The 19237-nt window shown below is 39.8% G+C and overlaps 1 protein-coding gene across 1 annotated transcript in view; it reads left to right on the forward strand.

The window, feature by feature from the left end:
• Positions 1 to 212: 212 nt before the first annotated feature.
• The window catches only part of hectd1 (HECT domain containing 1), a 58240-nt gene continuing 39215 nt past the window's right edge, over positions 213 to 19237 (forward strand). The window contains exons 1-12 of the mRNA XM_079574318.1: positions 213 to 357; positions 1720 to 1954; positions 2026 to 2253; positions 3859 to 4143; positions 4216 to 4486; positions 4560 to 4636; positions 7755 to 7853; positions 7926 to 8040; positions 8121 to 8292; positions 11273 to 11411; positions 12891 to 13284; positions 19109 to 19237. The exon at positions 19109 to 19237 is cut by the window's right edge and continues 135 nt beyond it. Coding sequence (XP_079430444.1) covers positions 218 to 357; positions 1720 to 1954; positions 2026 to 2253; positions 3859 to 4143; positions 4216 to 4486; positions 4560 to 4636; positions 7755 to 7853; positions 7926 to 8040; positions 8121 to 8292; positions 11273 to 11411; positions 12891 to 13284; positions 19109 to 19237 — 2284 coding nt within the window. The 5' untranslated portion in view covers positions 213 to 217. The remainder of the gene's footprint in view (positions 358 to 1719; positions 1955 to 2025; positions 2254 to 3858; positions 4144 to 4215; positions 4487 to 4559; positions 4637 to 7754; positions 7854 to 7925; positions 8041 to 8120; positions 8293 to 11272; positions 11412 to 12890; positions 13285 to 19108) is intronic.

Genomic DNA, 19237 nt, shown 5'->3' on the forward strand with positions numbered 1-19237 from the left:
GGACATTTTAGTTTGAACCCGCCACAGGTGAAAGCAGATGTTTATTTAATTACACTTTATTGAGTTTTTCTTCGGAGTTTTGTAAGAAGTAACTCCAACTCGTCTGTATCGCACCCTGCTCTTTTTCACACTTATTCATCCCCAAATACTGACATGTTTGGTGTTTCCACGTGTCTCCTACAGACTCTAATGAACCTGTGTGTGTTTCAGAGCCAAGATGGCGGACGTGGACCCCGACACTCTGCTGGAGTGGCTGCAGATGGGGCAGGGCGATGAGCGGGACATGCAGCTCATCGCTCTGGAGCAGCTCTGTATGTTACTGCTGATGTCCGACAACGTGGACCGCTGCTTCGAGACGTAAGACCGTCCTCTGACCTTTAATCTAGTTTGTGTCTTTTGACTAAAATCAGGGTGTCGGTGGAGTCTTAAAAAGTCTTTAAAAGTCTAAAATTTAAGAATCCAAATTTAAGGCCTTCAAAAGTCTAAAATTGGGCCTATTTGGTCTTAAAGGGGCTGGAAGCAAGTTCGCCATTTTATACTCACTACTGCCACCTCAGGCCATATGTGTAACTGCAGCTTCTATATTAAGCTCGTGCATGACGGCAATTCGGGCCGAAGTGACACATTTCTGAGTGACCGTACAGGATTTTAGAGGCAGTTGTGGTGAACAGGTCTGAGCTCATTCTACACATTAGGACATGGCTGGAACATGTAGGGGGAGGAAAATACTTAATTTTAACATTTTTAAACTCCTTATAGTCCCTTTAAATCCAGGGTAAGCTGGTCTTAAAAATCAACGTTCAACGACCCAATTATTTGCGCACAATTGAGTTTAAAAAGTCGACAAATAAATGCAGAGAAGCAGCGATGAGGAGCCGCCGGTGCCGCTCATGGTGCGAGAGGGCGAAGCAACGCTGATGCTCTGGCCGACATGAGCGAGGTGTGGCTGATGGATCCGTAATGCTGCTGTCGGGGGAAAGATACGTCCAATATGAAACAACGTGGAGATAATCCTTCACTGTAAATATCCAACTCAAGGTCATGAACGGCATCATCACAATAAAGTTTGTCCAAATGTTGGAAACACAAAGCGAACGCTCCTCTGCTCAGGGACAGAAGGAAAGAGAAAGTCCTGTTACTTTAGAAACATCAAAACATCTGACAAACAAGTTTAGAAAACAGAAAACCTGGACTAGATTCTGGCCTAATAATAATATCAATAAAATAATTATGATCATTATTTTGTTGTAAAGTTGACAGTGTTTTGTTCTTTGCAAACGAATGGAAAAGCTGCTTTTATTTTTAGAAGTGAATGTTTACCAGCTCAAGTATTACAAAGCATTTTAAATACAAAAACTAAATATCTGTTGTTTTCTTTCATTCAGTCGATAATTGTGAGTAATTATTCAATCTCAATATTCTTATTATGGGATAAGGTTGTTCAAACTTGAATGGTTCTTACATTTGTACATCCCACTGTGAAATCAAAAACAACACTTTGACACTTTTTCATCAATCAGAAAACCACGTTTGACACATTTTTGTGACAGTGATTTTCTTTATAGTCCATTTATATATCGTGCGTTCAAAAACAGGTCTTATTTTTGAGATTTTGTGGCCTTAAAAAGGTCTTAAGTCTTAAATTTGACTTGTTTAACTCTGCAGACACCCTGTAAAATGTAGTTTACTGACTCGAACTGTCCTGTTTGGCGCCCGCAGCTGCCCCCCTCGCACCTTCCTGCCCGCGCTGTGTAAGATCTTCCTGGACGAGAGCGCCCCCGATAACGTGCTGGAGGTCACGGCCCGAGCCATCACCTACTACCTGGACGTGTCGGCGGAGTGCACGCGGCGCATCGTGGGCGTGGAGGGCGCCATCAAAGCCCTGTGCAACCGGCTGGTGGTGGTGGAGCTCAACAACCGGACGAGCCGAGACCTGGCCGAGCAGTGCGTGAAGGTGCGATCGCTACGTTCACTTCTCCCGCCTGTCACCGCCTCAGACTGTGTTTAAAACCCTCTCCTCCGCAGGTGCTGGAGCTGATCTGCACGCGCGAGTCGGGCGCCGTGTTCGAAGCCGGCGGCCTGAACTGCGTGCTGAGCTTCATCAGAGACAGCGGTCACCTGGTGCACAAGGACACGCTGCACTCGGCCATGGCGGTGGTGTCCCGCCTCTGCAGCAAGATGGAGCCTCAGGACTCTTCTCTGGAGACGTGCGTGGAGAGCCTGTCCAGCCTGCTCAAGCACGAGGACCACCAGGTACAGGGGAGCGAGCACCAGTCCGCTTAGAGTTTGGAAAAGTCACAATATGAGATCAAAATGTAGAATCTCTTACTTGCTCATTTATGACGGTGGTTCTTTCTGAAACAGTTCTCTTCTCCCCCGTTTCTCTCCATCTTCAGTGAGTTCACCTTCAGAGGTTTACTCATCAGAGGCAGCACTGACCACTAATGTTACAAAAATCACAAGTTCAGCGCCTAAGTGAGGCCTTTCCCCTCTCATTACCTGGTTTTCATGACTGTATTTATTAAAACTACATTTCTGACCCTTTTCTAAATAAACATGGAGCTGAAGTGGTTTGTTGCTGTGAAGGACTGATCAGACACTCCTCCTCCTGCTCCGTCTGCTCCGGACTTTTCACTCAGAGTTAGGAGGGGGAGAAGGGTGTGATGTCAGAAAGAGCCTGTGTGTAGATGGATAGATCAAAGATAAATACTAAATTCAGTAACTCCATATCAACACAAATACAAGGACACTGCAGCTGTGGCTCCCCAAGTGTCTTTGTAGAGCACACTTCAAAGTGCTTCAGTTACATAAGAAAACATCAAATAATAATACAATATTAATAATCATAAAAATGAATGACAGTAAAAAGCAAGCAAATACCTTCAGTGTCATATTCACAGGTAAAAAGAGTCTGAGGCTTTTCTCACATCCTCTTGAGACTGTTCCAGTGTTTAGCTTTAGCCTCAGTTTAGTCCTGACTCTGGGAACAAGCAGGAGTCCCCTCCCTGTGACGGTTCATATGTGTGAGAAATTCCCAGCATCCAAGGAGTCCCTGAACATCCACATGGATGGTGGATAAATCAAGCACACCTTCCCTGTTAACTCCGCGCTCCACCACCTGCTGATGATCAACAATCATCCACCTATATATGACCCTGAACTCCATTGTTCTGTTTCTTCCCTGCCTTCATGCTGAGCATGCGTCCTAGATGAAAACATGTCTCATGCCCTAAAGGCAAAAAGAAACCAAAAGAAACCACGCTTCTTGCTCTAAAGGCAAAAAGAAACGTAAAAGAACAAAAGACTGGAGAAAATAAATCTACTAAAACTGATCCCTTGCCTCCTGCCTGTCTGTCCATCTAAGGGTTTTACATTTACCAGAGTCACAAAATTTACAATATGGCTCTAACATGTCAGAGATGGACTTTGGTGCAGAGCTGTTTTAAAGTCTATTCTCTGAAGCCAGCAGTGTTCTGGATGTACTGCAGCTCTACCTGCTTGTTTTAGACTGGCCAGTGAGCAGGCTGTTAGTCTAAACTGCTCACCTCAGCCCTCACCTGGGGGGAGGGCCTGGCTTTTGGAAACATAGGGGCTTTACCCTAACACTACAGTCAACATCAACATAAGGTGTAACATGCCATGAATAAAGCATGTTCTGTTCTTCAGCGTCGGCTCCAGAACAAATAGGACTGAGGCAGCAGTTTCAAAACTATAGAATAGTAGCTGTAGCTGTAGATCTGGGCCTGTTCCTCTGACACCTGCTCTTCAGCACTGCCTTAAATGAAAGTGCAGTCCCGGTTCTTACCAAGGCCGTGTCGTTTCCCACCGGACAAACCTGTGCCTCTTCTGTCGCCTCAGGTGTCGGACGGAGCTCTGCGCTGTTTCGCGTCTCTGGCCGACCGCTTCACTCGCCGCGGCGTGGACCCCGCCCCTCTGGCGAAGCACGGCCTGTCGGAGGAGCTGCTGTCCCGGATGGCGGCGGCGGGAGGCGGCGCCCCCTCTGGCCCCAGCTCGGCGTGTAAACCCGGCCGGACGTCCAGCGGAGCCACTTCCTCCGCCCCGGACGCCAAACTCAGTAACCAGGTGTCCACCATCGTCAGCCTGCTGTCCACGCTCTGCAGAGGCTCGCCGCTCGTCACTCATGTACGTATGACTACAGAGGAACATGTACACGGAACTGTCCAAACTCCGTCCTAACCCCTCCCTCCTCCCCAGGACCTGCTGCGCTCCGCTCTGCCCGACTCCATGGAGGCGGCCCTGGGCGGAGACGAGCGCTGCGTCCTGGACACCATGCGCCTGGTGGACCTGCTGCTGGTGCTCCTGTTCGAGGGGAGGAAGGCCCTGCCCAAGTCCACGGCCGGCTCCACGGGCCGCATCCCGGGCCTGAGGAGGCTGGACTCGTCCGGAGAGCGGTCCCACCGGCAGCTCATCGACTGTATCCGCAGCAAAGACACGGACGCGCTCATCGACGCCATCGACACCGGAGGTACAGGAGGAACCGCCCCCACGCCGTCGCTGTAAAGCCAGACCGCGAGGCTTAATGTTGTGTTTCTGTCCAGCGTTCGAGGTGAACTTCATGGACGACGTGGGGCAGACGCTGCTGAACTGGGCCTCGGCTTTCGGCACACAGGAGATGGTATATACACAGTAAAAAAAGTGTTAAAACATTGACCAAAAAGTGACGAAAAATTGATGAAAAAGTGGCAATAATGTCACAAAAATGTCACAAGAAATGGACAAAAATGTGATGAAAATTTGACATAAAAATGTGACAAAAATGTGATAAAAAAAATTGATGAAAAAAATGACAAAAATGTGATAAAAAATTGAGGAAAAAATGACAAAAATGTGATAAAAAATGACGAAAAAATGACAAAAATGTGATAAAAAATTGAGGAAAAAATTACAAAAATGTGATAAAAAATTGAGGAAAAAATGACAAAAATGTGAGAAAAAATGACGAAAAAATTACAAAAATGTGATAAAAAATTGAGGAAAAAATGACACAAATGTGATAAAAAATTGAGGAAAAAATGACAAAAATGTGATAAAAAATGACGAAAAAATGACAAAAATGTGATAAAAAATTGAGGAAAAAATTACAAAAATGTGATAAAAAATTGAGGAAAAAATGACAAAAATGTGATAAAAAATGACGAAAAAATTACAAAAATGTGATAAAAAATTGAGGAAAAAATGACAAATGCGATAAAAAAAATGCCGAAAAAATTACAAAAATGTGATAAAAAAAAATACAAAAAATTGATAAAAAATTGACGAAAAAAGTAACAAAAATGAGTTGAATCCCAAACAAAAAAATGATGGAAAAAAAATCTGACAAAAATCTGACATAAGGAAAAAGATCCTCTCGGCCCGCCGCTTTGTTATTGTTCTTTATTCTGTCTATAGCAAAGTTAGGGCTCCCGCGAGAGCTGGGTAACTGGTAGGGATGCACCGATACCGATACCAGTATCGGGTATCGGGCCGATACCACAGGCTTGTACTCATACTCGTACTCATTCATGAGGTCCTGATACCAGAAACCGATACCATTTGACGTACGGCCAGCGCAGCTACGAGGCGCAGCTACGAGGCGCAGCTCTCAGCTGAGGAGAGAAGAAGCAACAAACTGGAGAATTGTTTAGTGGAAATACAATAATCCACATAGAGCTGACTTTATTACAGACTGCGCTCTCTAAACCAGAGTCTGAGCTGGATTTAACCAGAGCTTAATGTTGTTAGAGCTGCAGCGTCTGCAGTGTTTACAACATACAGGCTAACGATGCTAACTCGCTGCAGCGTCTGCAGTGTTTACAACATACAGGCTAACGATGCTAACTCGCGGCTAGCGCACTTTTGGCCATTCTGACGCTGTTTTATGCCCAGGGGTTTATTCTTCTGAAAAACTAACCCAGCGACTAAAAAGTCCTCAGAAAATCCAGATTAAAGACATACAGCATGTTTATATTGAGGGAAAATGAGCTGCAGCAGAACAATGAAAACGCTGTAGCTTCTCGCTAAGTTGCTACAAAACACACGAGAAAATCCACACGGAGTTGAAGTAAAGACTAAAAGAGACCATTTAAGAAACATCTCAATACTATTGTTAAATAAAAATATATGAATAAAGCTCAGGAATTGGGGAGCTTTTGGACATGGGCTTTTCTGTCTATGATGGACAGTGCAATAAAAATAAAAATTTATATTGAATGAAAATAAAAATAAATAAATACATGGCATCAGCACAATTCTAATATAACTGCTCTTAAATGTGTCGCCGACTTAAGGAAATGTAAATGAGTAAATTTGCTAATTACAAACCAATCTGCTGTGGAAAAAAGTAAGAATGTTGAAGAAAATGCCTTGTACTCGTATCGGTATTCGGTATCGGCGAGTACTTAAATCCAAGTACTCGTACTCGTATCGGTTTTAGAAAAAGTGGTATCGGTGCATCCCTAGTAACTGGGTAATAGCCGCATAGCTAGGCCTGGGCGATCTGACGATATTAGACCGTCTTACGATCTCCAGAGCTGACGATCGGTCATTTTCGTAAGATTGTTTTATCACGGTTTGAAACACTTCTGCACAGTCGACTCTTTTCACTGTCAGTGAAGCAAAACCCCGCTCCTCTACAGTCACGTTCACGACCAGGCTCCTCAATCTGGAGCTTTAAGGCGAGACACGGCAGGTGAAAGTCACTGCATGGTCACTCTTTAGTTAGACTCTTATTGTGAAAGGGTCAGAGCGACCGAGCGTCACATCACAGCAGCCTGACGTCATGAGAGAGACGTCTCAGAAACAAGACATTAACTTTACCAAACTTAGTGTTACTGTTTTACTTTTGCTGTCTAGATTTTTATTGTGTTTTTAATGTAAAGAGTTAGTTCTAAGTTTTTGCTCTGCTGATTATCACAAAGTAGAATAAATTATATTCATTCAATCTTTTTTTTCTTCAGTGTGTAATTTAACCCCTTAACTCCCACCTGAACCAAGCACATTTTCTCCAGTTTGGCTTTACCCCAATCCAAAAGCTTCTGGAAAAAAGCTGTGAAAATGGTGACAGAACTGAGACGAAAACAATGATGGAAATGTGACAAAAAAGTGATGAAAAATTGATGAAAAAGTGGCAAAAATGTGACAAGAAATTGACAAAAAATGTGACAAGAAATTGACAAAAAATGTGACAAGAAATTGACAAAAAATGACAAAAATGTGATAAAAATTGGACAAAAAAATTACAAAGAATTGACCAAAAAATGACAAAAATTTGGCAAAAAAATTACAAAGAATTGACCAAAAAATGACCAAAAAATGACAAATGTGACAAAAATGTGATAAAAACAAATTGACCAAAAAATGACAAAAATTTGACAAAAAAATGACAAAAATTTGACAAAAAATTGACAAAAAATTGACAAAAAATTGACCAAAAAATTACAAAAAATTGACAAAAAAATTACAAAAAAATAGACAAAAAAATGAACAATGTGACAAAAATGTGATAAAAACAAATTGACAAAAATGTGTCAACAAAATTACAAAAAATTAGTTGACTACCCAACAAAACATGATGGAAAAAAAATCTGATGACATGAGGAAAAAGATCCTCTCGGTTCAGGCGGGAGTTAAGAGGTTAAGTTATTTTTGTTATAAGAAATCGTGATAAAATCGAAATCGGGAGTTTATAATTCAAAAATCGTGATAATCTAATTTTTTGCTGTTTCTGATTTGGTGTTAACGCGGCTTAATTCCAGGTGGAGTTTCTGTGTGAGCGCGGAGCAGATGTGAACAGAGGTCAGAGGTCGTCCTCACTGCACTACGCCGCCTGCTTCGGACGCCCACAAGTCGCTAAGGTACAGCTCGCTACAGCTGCTGGTGTGATCTTACACTTCTGTTTCCTTTATGAATGTGCCGTATCCTCCCAGACCCTGCTGCGTCACGGAGCCAACCCCGACCTCCGAGACGAAGACGGTAAAACTCCTCTGGACAAGGCTCGAGAGCGCGGTCACAGCGAAGTGGTGGCCATCCTGCAGTCTCCAGGTCTGAACTTTATCACTTCATCTACTGTGCGACTTCCTTCCATCGATCAAAGGCTCAATCTCTCTTTTATTGTCCTGCAGGAGACTGGATGTGCCCAGTGAACAAAGGCGAGGACAAGAAGAAGAAGGACGTGAAGGAGGAGGAGGAGGGCAGCGAGCCACGAGGAGACCCCGAGATGGCCCCTCTGTATCTGAAGAGACTGCTGCCCGTGTTCGCCCACACCTTCCAGCACACCATGCTGCCTTCCATACGGTAATGCCACATCACCATGCTGCCTTCGATACGGTAATGCCACATCACCATGCTGCCTTCGATACGGTAATGCCACATCACCATGCTGCCTTCCATACGGTAATGCCACATCACCATGCTGCCTTCCATACGGTAATGCCACATCACCATGCTGCCTTCGATACGGTAATGCCACATCACCATGCTGCCTTCCATACGGTGATACGTTTAAACCATGCTGCCTTCGATACGGTAATGCCACATCACCATGCTGCCTTCCATACGGTGATACGTTTAAACCATGCTGCCTTCGATACGGTAATGCGTTTAAACCATGCTGCCTTCCATACGGTGATATGTTTAAACCATGCTGCCTTCGATGCGGTGATACGTTTAACCTCTTAACTCCCACCTGAACCGAGCAAATTTTCTCCAGTTTGGCTTTACCCCAATCCAAAAGCTTCTGGAAAAAAGGTGTGAAAATAGCAACAAAACTGAGACAAAAACAAAGATGGAAATGTGACAAAAAAGTGACGAAAAAGTGGCAAAAATGTCACAATAATGTCACAAGAAATTGACAAAAAATGGTCGAAAAAATGACAAAAAAGACAAAAAAGAAAGGACAAAAATATGACAAAAAATTACAAAAATGTGACAAAACAATTACAAAAATGTGGCAAAAAAAGACAAATTGATAAAAAATGGACAAAAAGTGGCAAAAATGTCACAAGAAATAAAAAAAAGTCAAAAAAATGTGACAAAAATGTGACAAAAAAAGACCAAAAAAGTACAAAAATGTGATCAAAAATGAGTTGAAAACCCAACAAAAAAATGATGGAAAAAAAATCTGACGTGAGGAAAAAGATCCTCTCGGTTCAGGCGGGAGTTAAGAGCAGGGCTCGACACTAACTTTTTTCATGACCGTCCCGACACCGTCCCGAAAACCATTTGGCATCGTCCCGAAATGGATGTGAACCGTCCCAAATTTTATAGAGCTCTCGCTCTTTTATAGGGAAGAGGGGAGCATGCACACTCGCTTACATAAATATTAGGGCTGCAACTATCGATTATTTACATCGATTTGTCGAGTAATCAGATATGTATTGTATTTATATTGAAAAACTACATGTCATGACTTTAGAGCAGATTATAAAAGGAGAAAAAATGTTTTTAACAAAGGATTTTTCTGCTAGAAATAACATCATTTATTCTTAATTTCTTAGTTTGTCCCAAAAGCAGCAACATTTGACTCTCATTAAGAGACGCCTGTCCTTATGTCCATGACGAGGAGCGAGAGCAGCTTCAGAGTGTCTTTATATTATTCAGTACTTTTATTCTTATTCAAGTGAAGTAGGTCCTGACTGGAAACAGAATCTTGAAATGTTCTGCTGAAGCTCAGGTGATTGATTTCTTTCCCAGGATCTTAACCAGAGGGGTTTCCTAAAAGAGGAGAAACATTTTAAGTATTTTTGTCATAGTATTGCTATAGCAGGGATTAATGTGTGTTTGCATGGTTCATAAATGTATTTGTTGTGAGCAATGAAAGGATATGAGAAATTTAAAGTATAGATGAGACAGTCTGACTGTTGGAGTTTTATTCTGCTTTTGAAATAGTGTGACCACCATAAATAGTTTAAACAGACCAGTGGGACAATTTGGCAGAACTTTGAAGTACCGAGAAATTAGTTTAGTTTTTTATAGATCAGGGTTTTTTTTTTATCCCACTAAAAAAGACCAACCTTTTCATTATTACAACTTTTATAACACTGGGTGAGCAACAGATTACAATATATTATTAAGCAGTTAAACACAAAAATCATGAGGGCTTCAGTGATAAAGTGGGACATGTTAAGCAGGAGAACGACATGGCTCTGCAGGACAGTCAAAAGAGGGACAGGTGGTCACGCTATGTAGATCTGTGTTTTTATTTATCTTATTAATTTAAATCGTAGATACAGCGTAAAGATATTTAGCGCAAACCACTTTGCAGCGACGGAGGAGTAGAGGGGGGGAAGGAGAGAAGTTACCTTATGTCACACTTTGAAGTAACAGTGGATGAAAGTGTAGATGGTCCTGATGGTAAATCATCACTGATGCCGTTGTCAGTATTGTTGTGGCGGTAGCGGAGCGGGGGGAGCCGTGTCCTTTCGCCTCGCTAACCTCCGTCCTGTCTTCGCCTCTCGTTGCGGAGTTTCTGCTTGTTCGAGCCGTGTTTTGATGATTACAACAGCCTGGTTCTCCGCTCCGCTACCTGGCTCTGCCCGGCTACGAGGTTTAGCACCGCGAGCTCCGCTCTGATGTTTACAACCATAGAGCTGTGCTCTTGGGAAGCGGCCGTGCGGAAACAAGCGCCACTTAGTTCCGAGCGCGTAGGCGGCCCCGTTTCATGCGGTTTTAATGAGAAATATTACTGAAGCAAATCATCGAAGCGGGAAAATATTATTCAAAGCATTTTACTAATCGAGTTCATGGATTTAATCGATGAATCATTGCAGCCCTAAAAATACATATATATTAAAAAGGCCTATCGTCCCGAGACCGTCCCGGGTAAGATCTCGTCTCGTCCCGTGCATTTTTTTTTCCGTCCCCGGGACGACGGGACTACGTTAGTGTCGAGCCCTGGTTAAGAGGTTGAACCATGCTGTCTTCCATACGGCGGGAATTTGGAAAAGAAGAAAAAAATCTTTATTCAAAATTTTTGCTAAATGTTTTTATTACCAATATTTTTGCCTATTTCCCCTGCTTTCTTTTTTCCCCCCATTTTCCCACACACTTCCTGACATTGGGGATGAACCCGATATACATTTATTAACACCCCTTGTATAAACCTTGACAAAAGTATTGGCCCAAGGATTGAACCCTGGGGGACTCCACATGTTTCTAAAGGAGCGTCAAAAGCACTAAAATGTCTGCCATAAAGAACCGGTCTAAAGTGCCCTCCCTCATCACGCGGCCCTGTTTGTGATCTTTGTTAAATAAGTTTATTCCCGTGTGTTTCCAGGAAAGCGAGCCTGGCCCTGATCCGGAAGATGGTGCACTACAGCAGCGAGGTTCTGCTGAAGGAAGTGTGCGACTCGGAGTCAGGACACAACCTGCCCACAGTGTTAGTGGAGATCACTGCTACAGTCCTGGACCAGGAGGTAAACATCTGAGCTGTCCTAATGTCACTAATGTCACCTAAACCCTAAGGCGAGATGCTGCAGGTGAAGAGGGGAGAACATCCATGGAACAGCAGCTCTTGTTTTATAGTAGCAACGCAAAATGCAGCCGTCACTAAGTGGTGAAAAATGACCTGAATGAGCGGTCCTCTGCTTTAGCGCCATCTAGCAGCTACAATATTCGACGGATATTTATTAATCTAGTATCATTAAACGCAGCTTGAATCAAGGAATCCACTGGTGTTTTTAGTTCTTCGGTAGGCCAATTAATTGTTGAGTTATGAATGAGTAAAGTCCACCAGCAGCGTCAAAATCTTCGATCAGTAGTCTGGACCTCGCTCGAAAAAAAATACTTTTTTCTGCGGCTTTTTGAATGAAATTATACAACCTGGCCGCTCTAAACTAGGGCGAGTCCGTGGTGTAGCTAGCGTTAGCTCCGCTCCCGCGGTAACGGCCCGACTGTAGCCCAGATCTGTGGCTGTTTCTGGCCCTGGCACATGCCCTGGCACACCGGGAACCAGCGGGTCCGCAGGGCACCCGCATCAGCCGCAGTGTGAGGCTACGAAGTGAGTTTCTATGGTATGACGTGCGTCGCTCCAAACTCATCTACTCCGCGGTGCGCACTCTTTAGCATAAAGCCACAGTGCGGAGTTTTTGAACTACAAATTAGCTCGTGAAACAATCTTATTCACATGATTGATTTACCAAAATAACAGAAATGCAATAGGATATGTTTTGCTGAATTTCCACCATGAATTTACAAATTAATAACAAACAAAAAAAAGTTCTAAATATTTGACTTTTTTTTTTTTTTTTGTGTAGATCACCATTAATGGCTTATTCAAAAAAACTATTATGAACTAATACTCTTATAAATATTATCTACTGTATTTAAAATTTTCATCTGGCATTGCTATTTATACTTCTGGCCCTCATGTTCTGGCTCTTTGTCCATAAGACCTCAGAAAATCTTGTTCAAATGTCCATACAGATCTTCATTCACATTAACTAAACCTCACCATTACCAGTGTTTCTGTATTTCTGATTTTATTCTGGTTTATTTGGTGCAGAGGTGGGCAGAGTAGCCACAATATTTACTCAAGAGTAAAAAAGTACCAGGAGAAAAATGTTACTTGAGTACTGTGAGTATTGGAGTAACTGTTTGAAAGTCATAAAAGTCTGGAATTCAGGATTCAGTTGTGACATAAACTATGAGACGCAAAACATGGACCAAATTGAAAATGAAATACCATACAAACAAATAAAAGAAATGTGCTGAATAATTAAATAATGTTACTCAAGTAAAAAGTACTATATGGAAGAAACATTAATCACAACAGCACAATTACTTAAAGTTTCAGTCCTGGGTCCCCCTTCAGCCCGGGCCCCTCAGCCTGTCCCCGCTGTGCCCGCTCCTCTGTGACCCCCCTGCTCACGCCTCTCTCCCTCTGCCTCCCCCAGGACGACGACGACGGGCACCTCCTGGCCCTGCAGATCATCCGGGACCTGGTGGACAAAGGCGGGGACGTGTTCCTGGACCAGCTGGCCCGCCTCGGCGTCATCAACAAGGTCTCCACGCTGGCCGGCCCCACCTCGGACGACGAGAACGAGGACGAGTCCAAGCCGGAGAACCAGGAGGAGACGCTGGAGGACGCGCGGGAGGTGCAGCAGGGGAAGCCCTACCACTGGAGGGACTGGTCCGTGATCCGGGGGCGGGACTGCCTCTACATCTGGTCCGACGCCGCCGCCCTGGAGCTCTCCAACGGCTCCAACGGCTGGTTCAGGTTCATCCTCGACGGGAAGCTGGCCACCATGTACAGCAGCGGCAGCCCAGAGGGGGGCTCGGACAGCTCAGGTAACAGCCAGAACACTTATACAGCATTTATGTACAGAGGAGGGAGGCTCGGGTAACAGCCAAGACATGTATACAGCATTTATGTACAGAGGAGGGAGGCTCAGGTAACAGCCAAGACATTTATACAGCATTTATGTACGGAGGAGGGGGGCTCAGGTAACAGCCAAGACATTTATACAGCATTTATGTACAGAGGAGGGAGGCTCAGGTAACAGCCAAGACATTTATACAGCATTTATGTACGGAGGAGGGGGGCTCAGGTAACAGCCAAGACATTTATACAGCATTTATGTACAGAGGAGGGAGGCTCAGGTAACAGCCAAGACATTTATACAGCATTTATGTACAGAGGAGGGAGGCTCAGGTAACAGCCAAGACATTTATACAGCATTTATGTACAGAGGAGGGGGGCTCAGGTAACAGCCAAGACATTTATACAGCATTTATGTACAGAGGAGGGGGGCTCAGGTAACAGCCAAGACATTTATACAGCATTTATGTACAGAGGAGGGGGGCTCGGACAGCTCAGGTAACAGCCAAGGCATTTATACAGCATTTATGTTCAGAGGAGGGAGGCTCGGACAGTTTAAGTAACAGCCAAAGCATTTATACAGCATTTATGTACAGAGGAGGGGGGCTCGGGTATAGGACCGGGTAATATTGACAAAAATAAATATCTCAATATTTTTGGGATAAAGCAATATTTTTGCAAACATCAGAAATATGCAAATATGCGCCGCAAACATCATTCATATTCATGTTTTGATCATTACCACTTTTTTCCGTCTTTTTCCTCAATTATGTTTTCAAATTTTCCCCTATTTTTTTGTTTCTTTTTTCCAACATGATCTGTTTTCTCTATAGATTTTTTTTTATGTTTTTTCCTCAAAGTTCCCTTTTTTCTTGATTCTTATTTAAAAAATAAAAAATTATCTTGTCATTTTTCCCCAACATCTTTTTCCTCCTTTTTTTTAAATTTATTTATGGATTTTTTTCCTCACATTTCTTGACATTGGAAATAAACTCAATATTATAAATGTGTTATTATCTTGTACACTATATATTGTCCACCTCTACTCACTAACAGCCAAAAGTTCATAAGCATATTAAGACACATTTTGATTCATGGAGCTTGAACAGGGAATTAAAATAATCCCCGAAAGGGCATAAAGTTACAGACGACACATTTACATTTTACATTTTCAAAACAACAAAAGGAAAAAAAGGCCAGAGCACAAGTCCGAGCCCTGCAGAGTTAATCCCTGTCGTTCCCAAACCCGGCAACAATCACAGCTTTAAACTTAAAACTTTTCTCGGCAGCCGAGAGTCTGTCAGATCCAGTTTGATCTAGTTTCCCAGAGCTGAGATTTCTGGCCAGACCGTCCCGATTTATTTGAATCAATTCTTAGTTCTTCCCACGAAATGTTCCCTGTGCCACTGGCTGCAAAGCTCCCAAAGCCTCTGCACGTCCAGGAAACTGGATTCCAAGTGGCGTCAAATTAAAATGTCTTGGAAAATACTGACATTTCTCAACTGTTTTTATTGCTTAACTCGGTGAAAATAGTTTTACTCACTTGTTTTCCTTTGTAGTATTAACATGTTGGTGTTTAACCTCTTAACCCCCACCTGAACGGAGCACATTTTCTCCAGTCTGTCATTACTCAAAACGGAAAAACAGACAGTAAAAACATAAAAACAGCTACAAAAAATTGACATAAATACGAGAAAAAATGACAAAAAAGTGAGAAAAAAAAGATAAAAAAGTAATGGAAAAGGGGACAAAAATATGACAAAAATGCAAAAAAAAAAGATGAAAAAGTAATGGAAAAGGGGCAAAAATATGACAAAAATGCAAAAAAAAAAAGATAAAAAAGTAATGGAAAAGGGGCAAAAATATGACAAAAAAGTGAGAGAAAAAAGATAAAAAGTAATGGAAAAGGGGCAAAAATATGACAAAAATGCACAAAAAAAAAGATAAAGTAATGGAAAAGGGGGCAAAAATATGACAAAAATGCACCCAAAAAAAAGATAAAAAAGTAATGGAAAAGGGGGCAAAAATATGACAAAAAAAAAAAAAAAAAGAAGAAAAAGTAATGGAAAAGGGGGCAAAAATATGACAAAAATGCAAAAAAAAAAAGATAAAAAAGCAATGGAAAAGGGGGCAAAAATATGACAAAAAAAAAAAAAAAAGAAGAAAAAGTAATGGAAACGGGGGCAAAAATATGACAAAAATGCAAAAAAAAAAGATAAAAAAGTAATGGAAAAGGGGGCAAAAATATGACAAAAAAATGAGAGAAAAACGATGAAAAAGTAATGGAAAAGGGGGCAAAATATGACAAAAAAGTGAGAGAAAAAAGATGAAAAAGTAACGGAAAAGGGGGCAAAAATATGACAAAAATGCACCAAAAAAAAGATAAAAAAGTAATGGAAAAGGGGGCAAAAATATGACAAAAATGCAACAAAAAAAAGATAAAGTAATGGAAAAGGGGGCAAAAATATGACAAAAAAATGAGAGAAAAACGATGAAAAAGTAATGGAAAAGGGGGCAAAATATGACAAAAAAGTGAGAGAAAAAAGATGAAAAAGTAACGGAAAAGGGGGCAAAAATATGACAAAAATGCACCAAAAAAAAGATAAAAAAGTAATGGAAAAGGGGACAAAAATATGACAAAAATGCAAAAAAATAAGATTAAAAAGTAATGGAAAAGGGGGCAAAAATATGACAAAAAAGTGAGAGAAAAAAGATGAAAAAGTAATGGAAAAGGAGGCAAAAATATGACAAAAATGCAACAAAAAAAAGATAAAAAAGCAATGGAAACGGGGGCAAAAATATGACAAAAATGCAAAAAAAAAGATAAAAAAGTAATGGAAAAGGGGGCAAAAATATGACAAAAAAATGAGAGAAAAACGATGAAAAAGTAATGGAAACGGGGGCAAAATATGACAAAAATGCAAAAAAAAAAAGATAAAAAAGCAATGGAAAAGGGGGCAAAAATATGACAAAAATACAAAAAAAAAGATAAAAAAGTAACGGAAAAGGGGGCAAAAAATATGACAAAAATGCAAAAAAAAAAGATAAAAAAGTAATGGAAAAGGGGGCAAAAATATGACAAAAATGCAACAAAAAAAGATAAAAAAGTAATGGAAAAGGGGCAAAAATATGACAAAAATGCAAAAAAAAAAGATAAAAAAGTAATGGAAAAGGGGGCAAAAATATGACAAAAATGCAACAAAAAAAGATAAAAAAGTAATGAAAAAGGGGCAAAAATATGACAAAAATGCAAAAAAAAAAGATAAAAAAGTAATGGAAAAGGGGCAAAAATATGACAAAAATGCAAAAAAAAAAAGATAAAAAAGTAATGGAAAAGGGGGCAAAAATATGACAAAAATGCACCAAAAAAAAGATAAAGTAATGGAAAAGGGGGCAAAAATATGACAAAAATGCCAAAAAAAAGATAAAAAAAAGTAATGGAAAAGAGGCAAAAATATGACAAAAAAAAAAAAAAGAAGAAAAAGTAATGGAAAAGGGGGCAAAAATATGACAAAAATGCAAAAAAAAAAAGAGAAAAAAAGTAATGGAAAAGAGGCAAAAATATGATAAAGTGAGAGAAAAAAGATGGAAAAGTAATGGAAAAGGGGGCAAAAATATGACAAAAATGCAACAAAAAAAAGAGAGAAAAAAGCAATGGAAAAGGGGGCAAAAATATGATAAAAAAGTGAGAAAAAAAAGAAGAAAAAGTAATGGAAAAGGGGGCAAAAATATGACAAAAATGCAAAAAAAAAAAAGAGAAAAAAAGTAATGGAAAAGAGGCAAAAATATGATAAAGTGAGAGAAAAAAGATGGAAAAGTAATGGAAAAGAGGCAAAAATATGACAAAATCTTTTTAAAAAAAGAAGAAAAAGTAATGGAAAAGGGGGCAAAAATATGACAAAAATGCAAAAAAAAAAAGAGAGAAAAAAGCAATGGAAAAGGGGGCAAAAATATGACAAAAATGCAAAAAAATAAGATTAAAAAAGTAATGGAAAAGGGGGCAAAAACATGACAAAAAAGTGAGAGGAAAAAAGATGAAAAAGTAATGGAAAAGGAAGCAAAGATATGACAAAAATGCAAAAAAAAAAAGATAAAAAAGTAATGGAAAAGGGGCAAAAATATGACAAAAATACAAAAAAAAGATAAAAAAGTAATGGAAAAGGGGCAAAAATATGACAAAAATGCAAAAAAAAAAGATAAAAAAGTAATGGAAAAGGGGGCAAAAATATGACAAAAATGCAACAAAAAAAGATAAAAAAGTAATGGAAAAGGGGCAAAAATATGACAAAAATGCAAAAAAAAAAGATAAAAAAGTAATGGAAAAGGAGGCAAAAATATGACAAAAAAAAAAAAAAAGATAAAAAAGTAATGGAAAAGGAGGCAAAAATATGACAAAAATAAAAAAAAAAGATAAAAAAGTAATGGAAAAGGAGGCAAAAATATGACAAAAATGCAACAAAAAAAAGATAAAAAAGTAATGGAAAAGGAGGCAAAAATATGACAAAAATGCAACAAAAAAAAAGATGAAAAAGTAATGGAAAAGGAGGCAAAAATATGACAAAAAAAAAAAAAAGATAAAAAAGTAATGGAAAAGGAGGCAAAAATATGACAAAAATAAAAAAAAAAGATAAAAAAGTAATGGAAAAGGAGGCAAAAATATGACAAAAATGCAACAAAAAAAAGATAAAAAAGTAATGGAAAAGGAGGCAAAAATATGACAAAAATGCAACAAAAAAAAAGATGAAAAAGTAATGGAAAAGGAGGCAAAAATATGACAAAAAAAAAAAAAGATAAAAAAGTAATGGAAAAGGAGGCAAAAATATGACAAAAATGCAACAAAAAAAAGATAAAAAAGTAATGGAAAAGGGGCAAAAATATGACAAAAATGCAAAAAAAGAAAGATAAAAAAGCAATGGAAAAGGGGGCAAAAATATGACAAAAAAAAAAAAAAAAGAAGAAAAAGTAATGGAAAAGGGGGCAAAAATATGACAAAAATAAAAAAAAGAAGAAAAAGTAATGGAAAAGGGGGCAAAAATATGACAAAAATGCAAAAAAAAAAAGAAGATAAAAAAGTAATGGAAAAGGGGGCAAAAATATGACAAAAATGCAACAAAAAAAGGATAAAAAGTAATGGAAAAGGGGCAAAAATATGACAAAAATGCAAAAAAATAAGATTAAAAAAGTAATGGAAAAGGGGGCAAAAATATGACAAAAATGCAAAAAAAAAAGATAAAAAAGTAATGGAAAAGGGGGCAAAAATATGATGAAATAAAAAAATAAAAAAAAAGATAGAGCAATGGAAAAGGGGGCAAAATATGACACAAATGCAACAAAAAAAAGATAAAAAAGTAATGGAAAAGGGGGCAAAAATATGATAAAAAAGCAAAAAAAACGTACAAAAAAGCAATAGAAAAAATTACAAAAAAAAGTGATAAAAATGTGATGGATAAAGTGGAAAAAATGTGACAAAAAAGCTGTCGAAAATGCCGAAAAAGTTGTAAAAATGCGCTAAAAAAAAATCACAACATTGCAACAAAGCAAGGAAAAAAATCAGTTTTGCTGGTCTTAGCTTTCAAATGAGGTGTTATAGCTTTCCAGTCAAGAAACATTTCGTTTAAGGTAATGCACTCGGTTAAGGTGGGAGTTAAGAGTTTCCATTATCCTGTGTGTATGTACATAAGTGTATATAAATGTATATAAATGTACATAAATGTATATAAATGTCCATAAATGCATCCCAGGTTCATTTGTGCTGTGCAGTTCGAGTGCTGAATATGCTTTCATCTGGCGCAGAGTCTCGCAGCGAGTTCCTGGAGAAGCTGCAGCGCGCTCGCTCCCAGGTGAAGCCCGTGACGTCGTCCCAGCCCATCCTCTCCGCCGTGGGCCCCACCAAGCTCACCGTGGGGAACTGGTCCCTCACGT

This window comes from Gobius niger (assembly GCF_951799975.1).
Source record: "Gobius niger genome assembly, chromosome: 16".
NCBI classification, from domain to species: domain Eukaryota; kingdom Metazoa; phylum Chordata; class Actinopteri; order Gobiiformes; family Gobiidae; genus Gobius; species Gobius niger.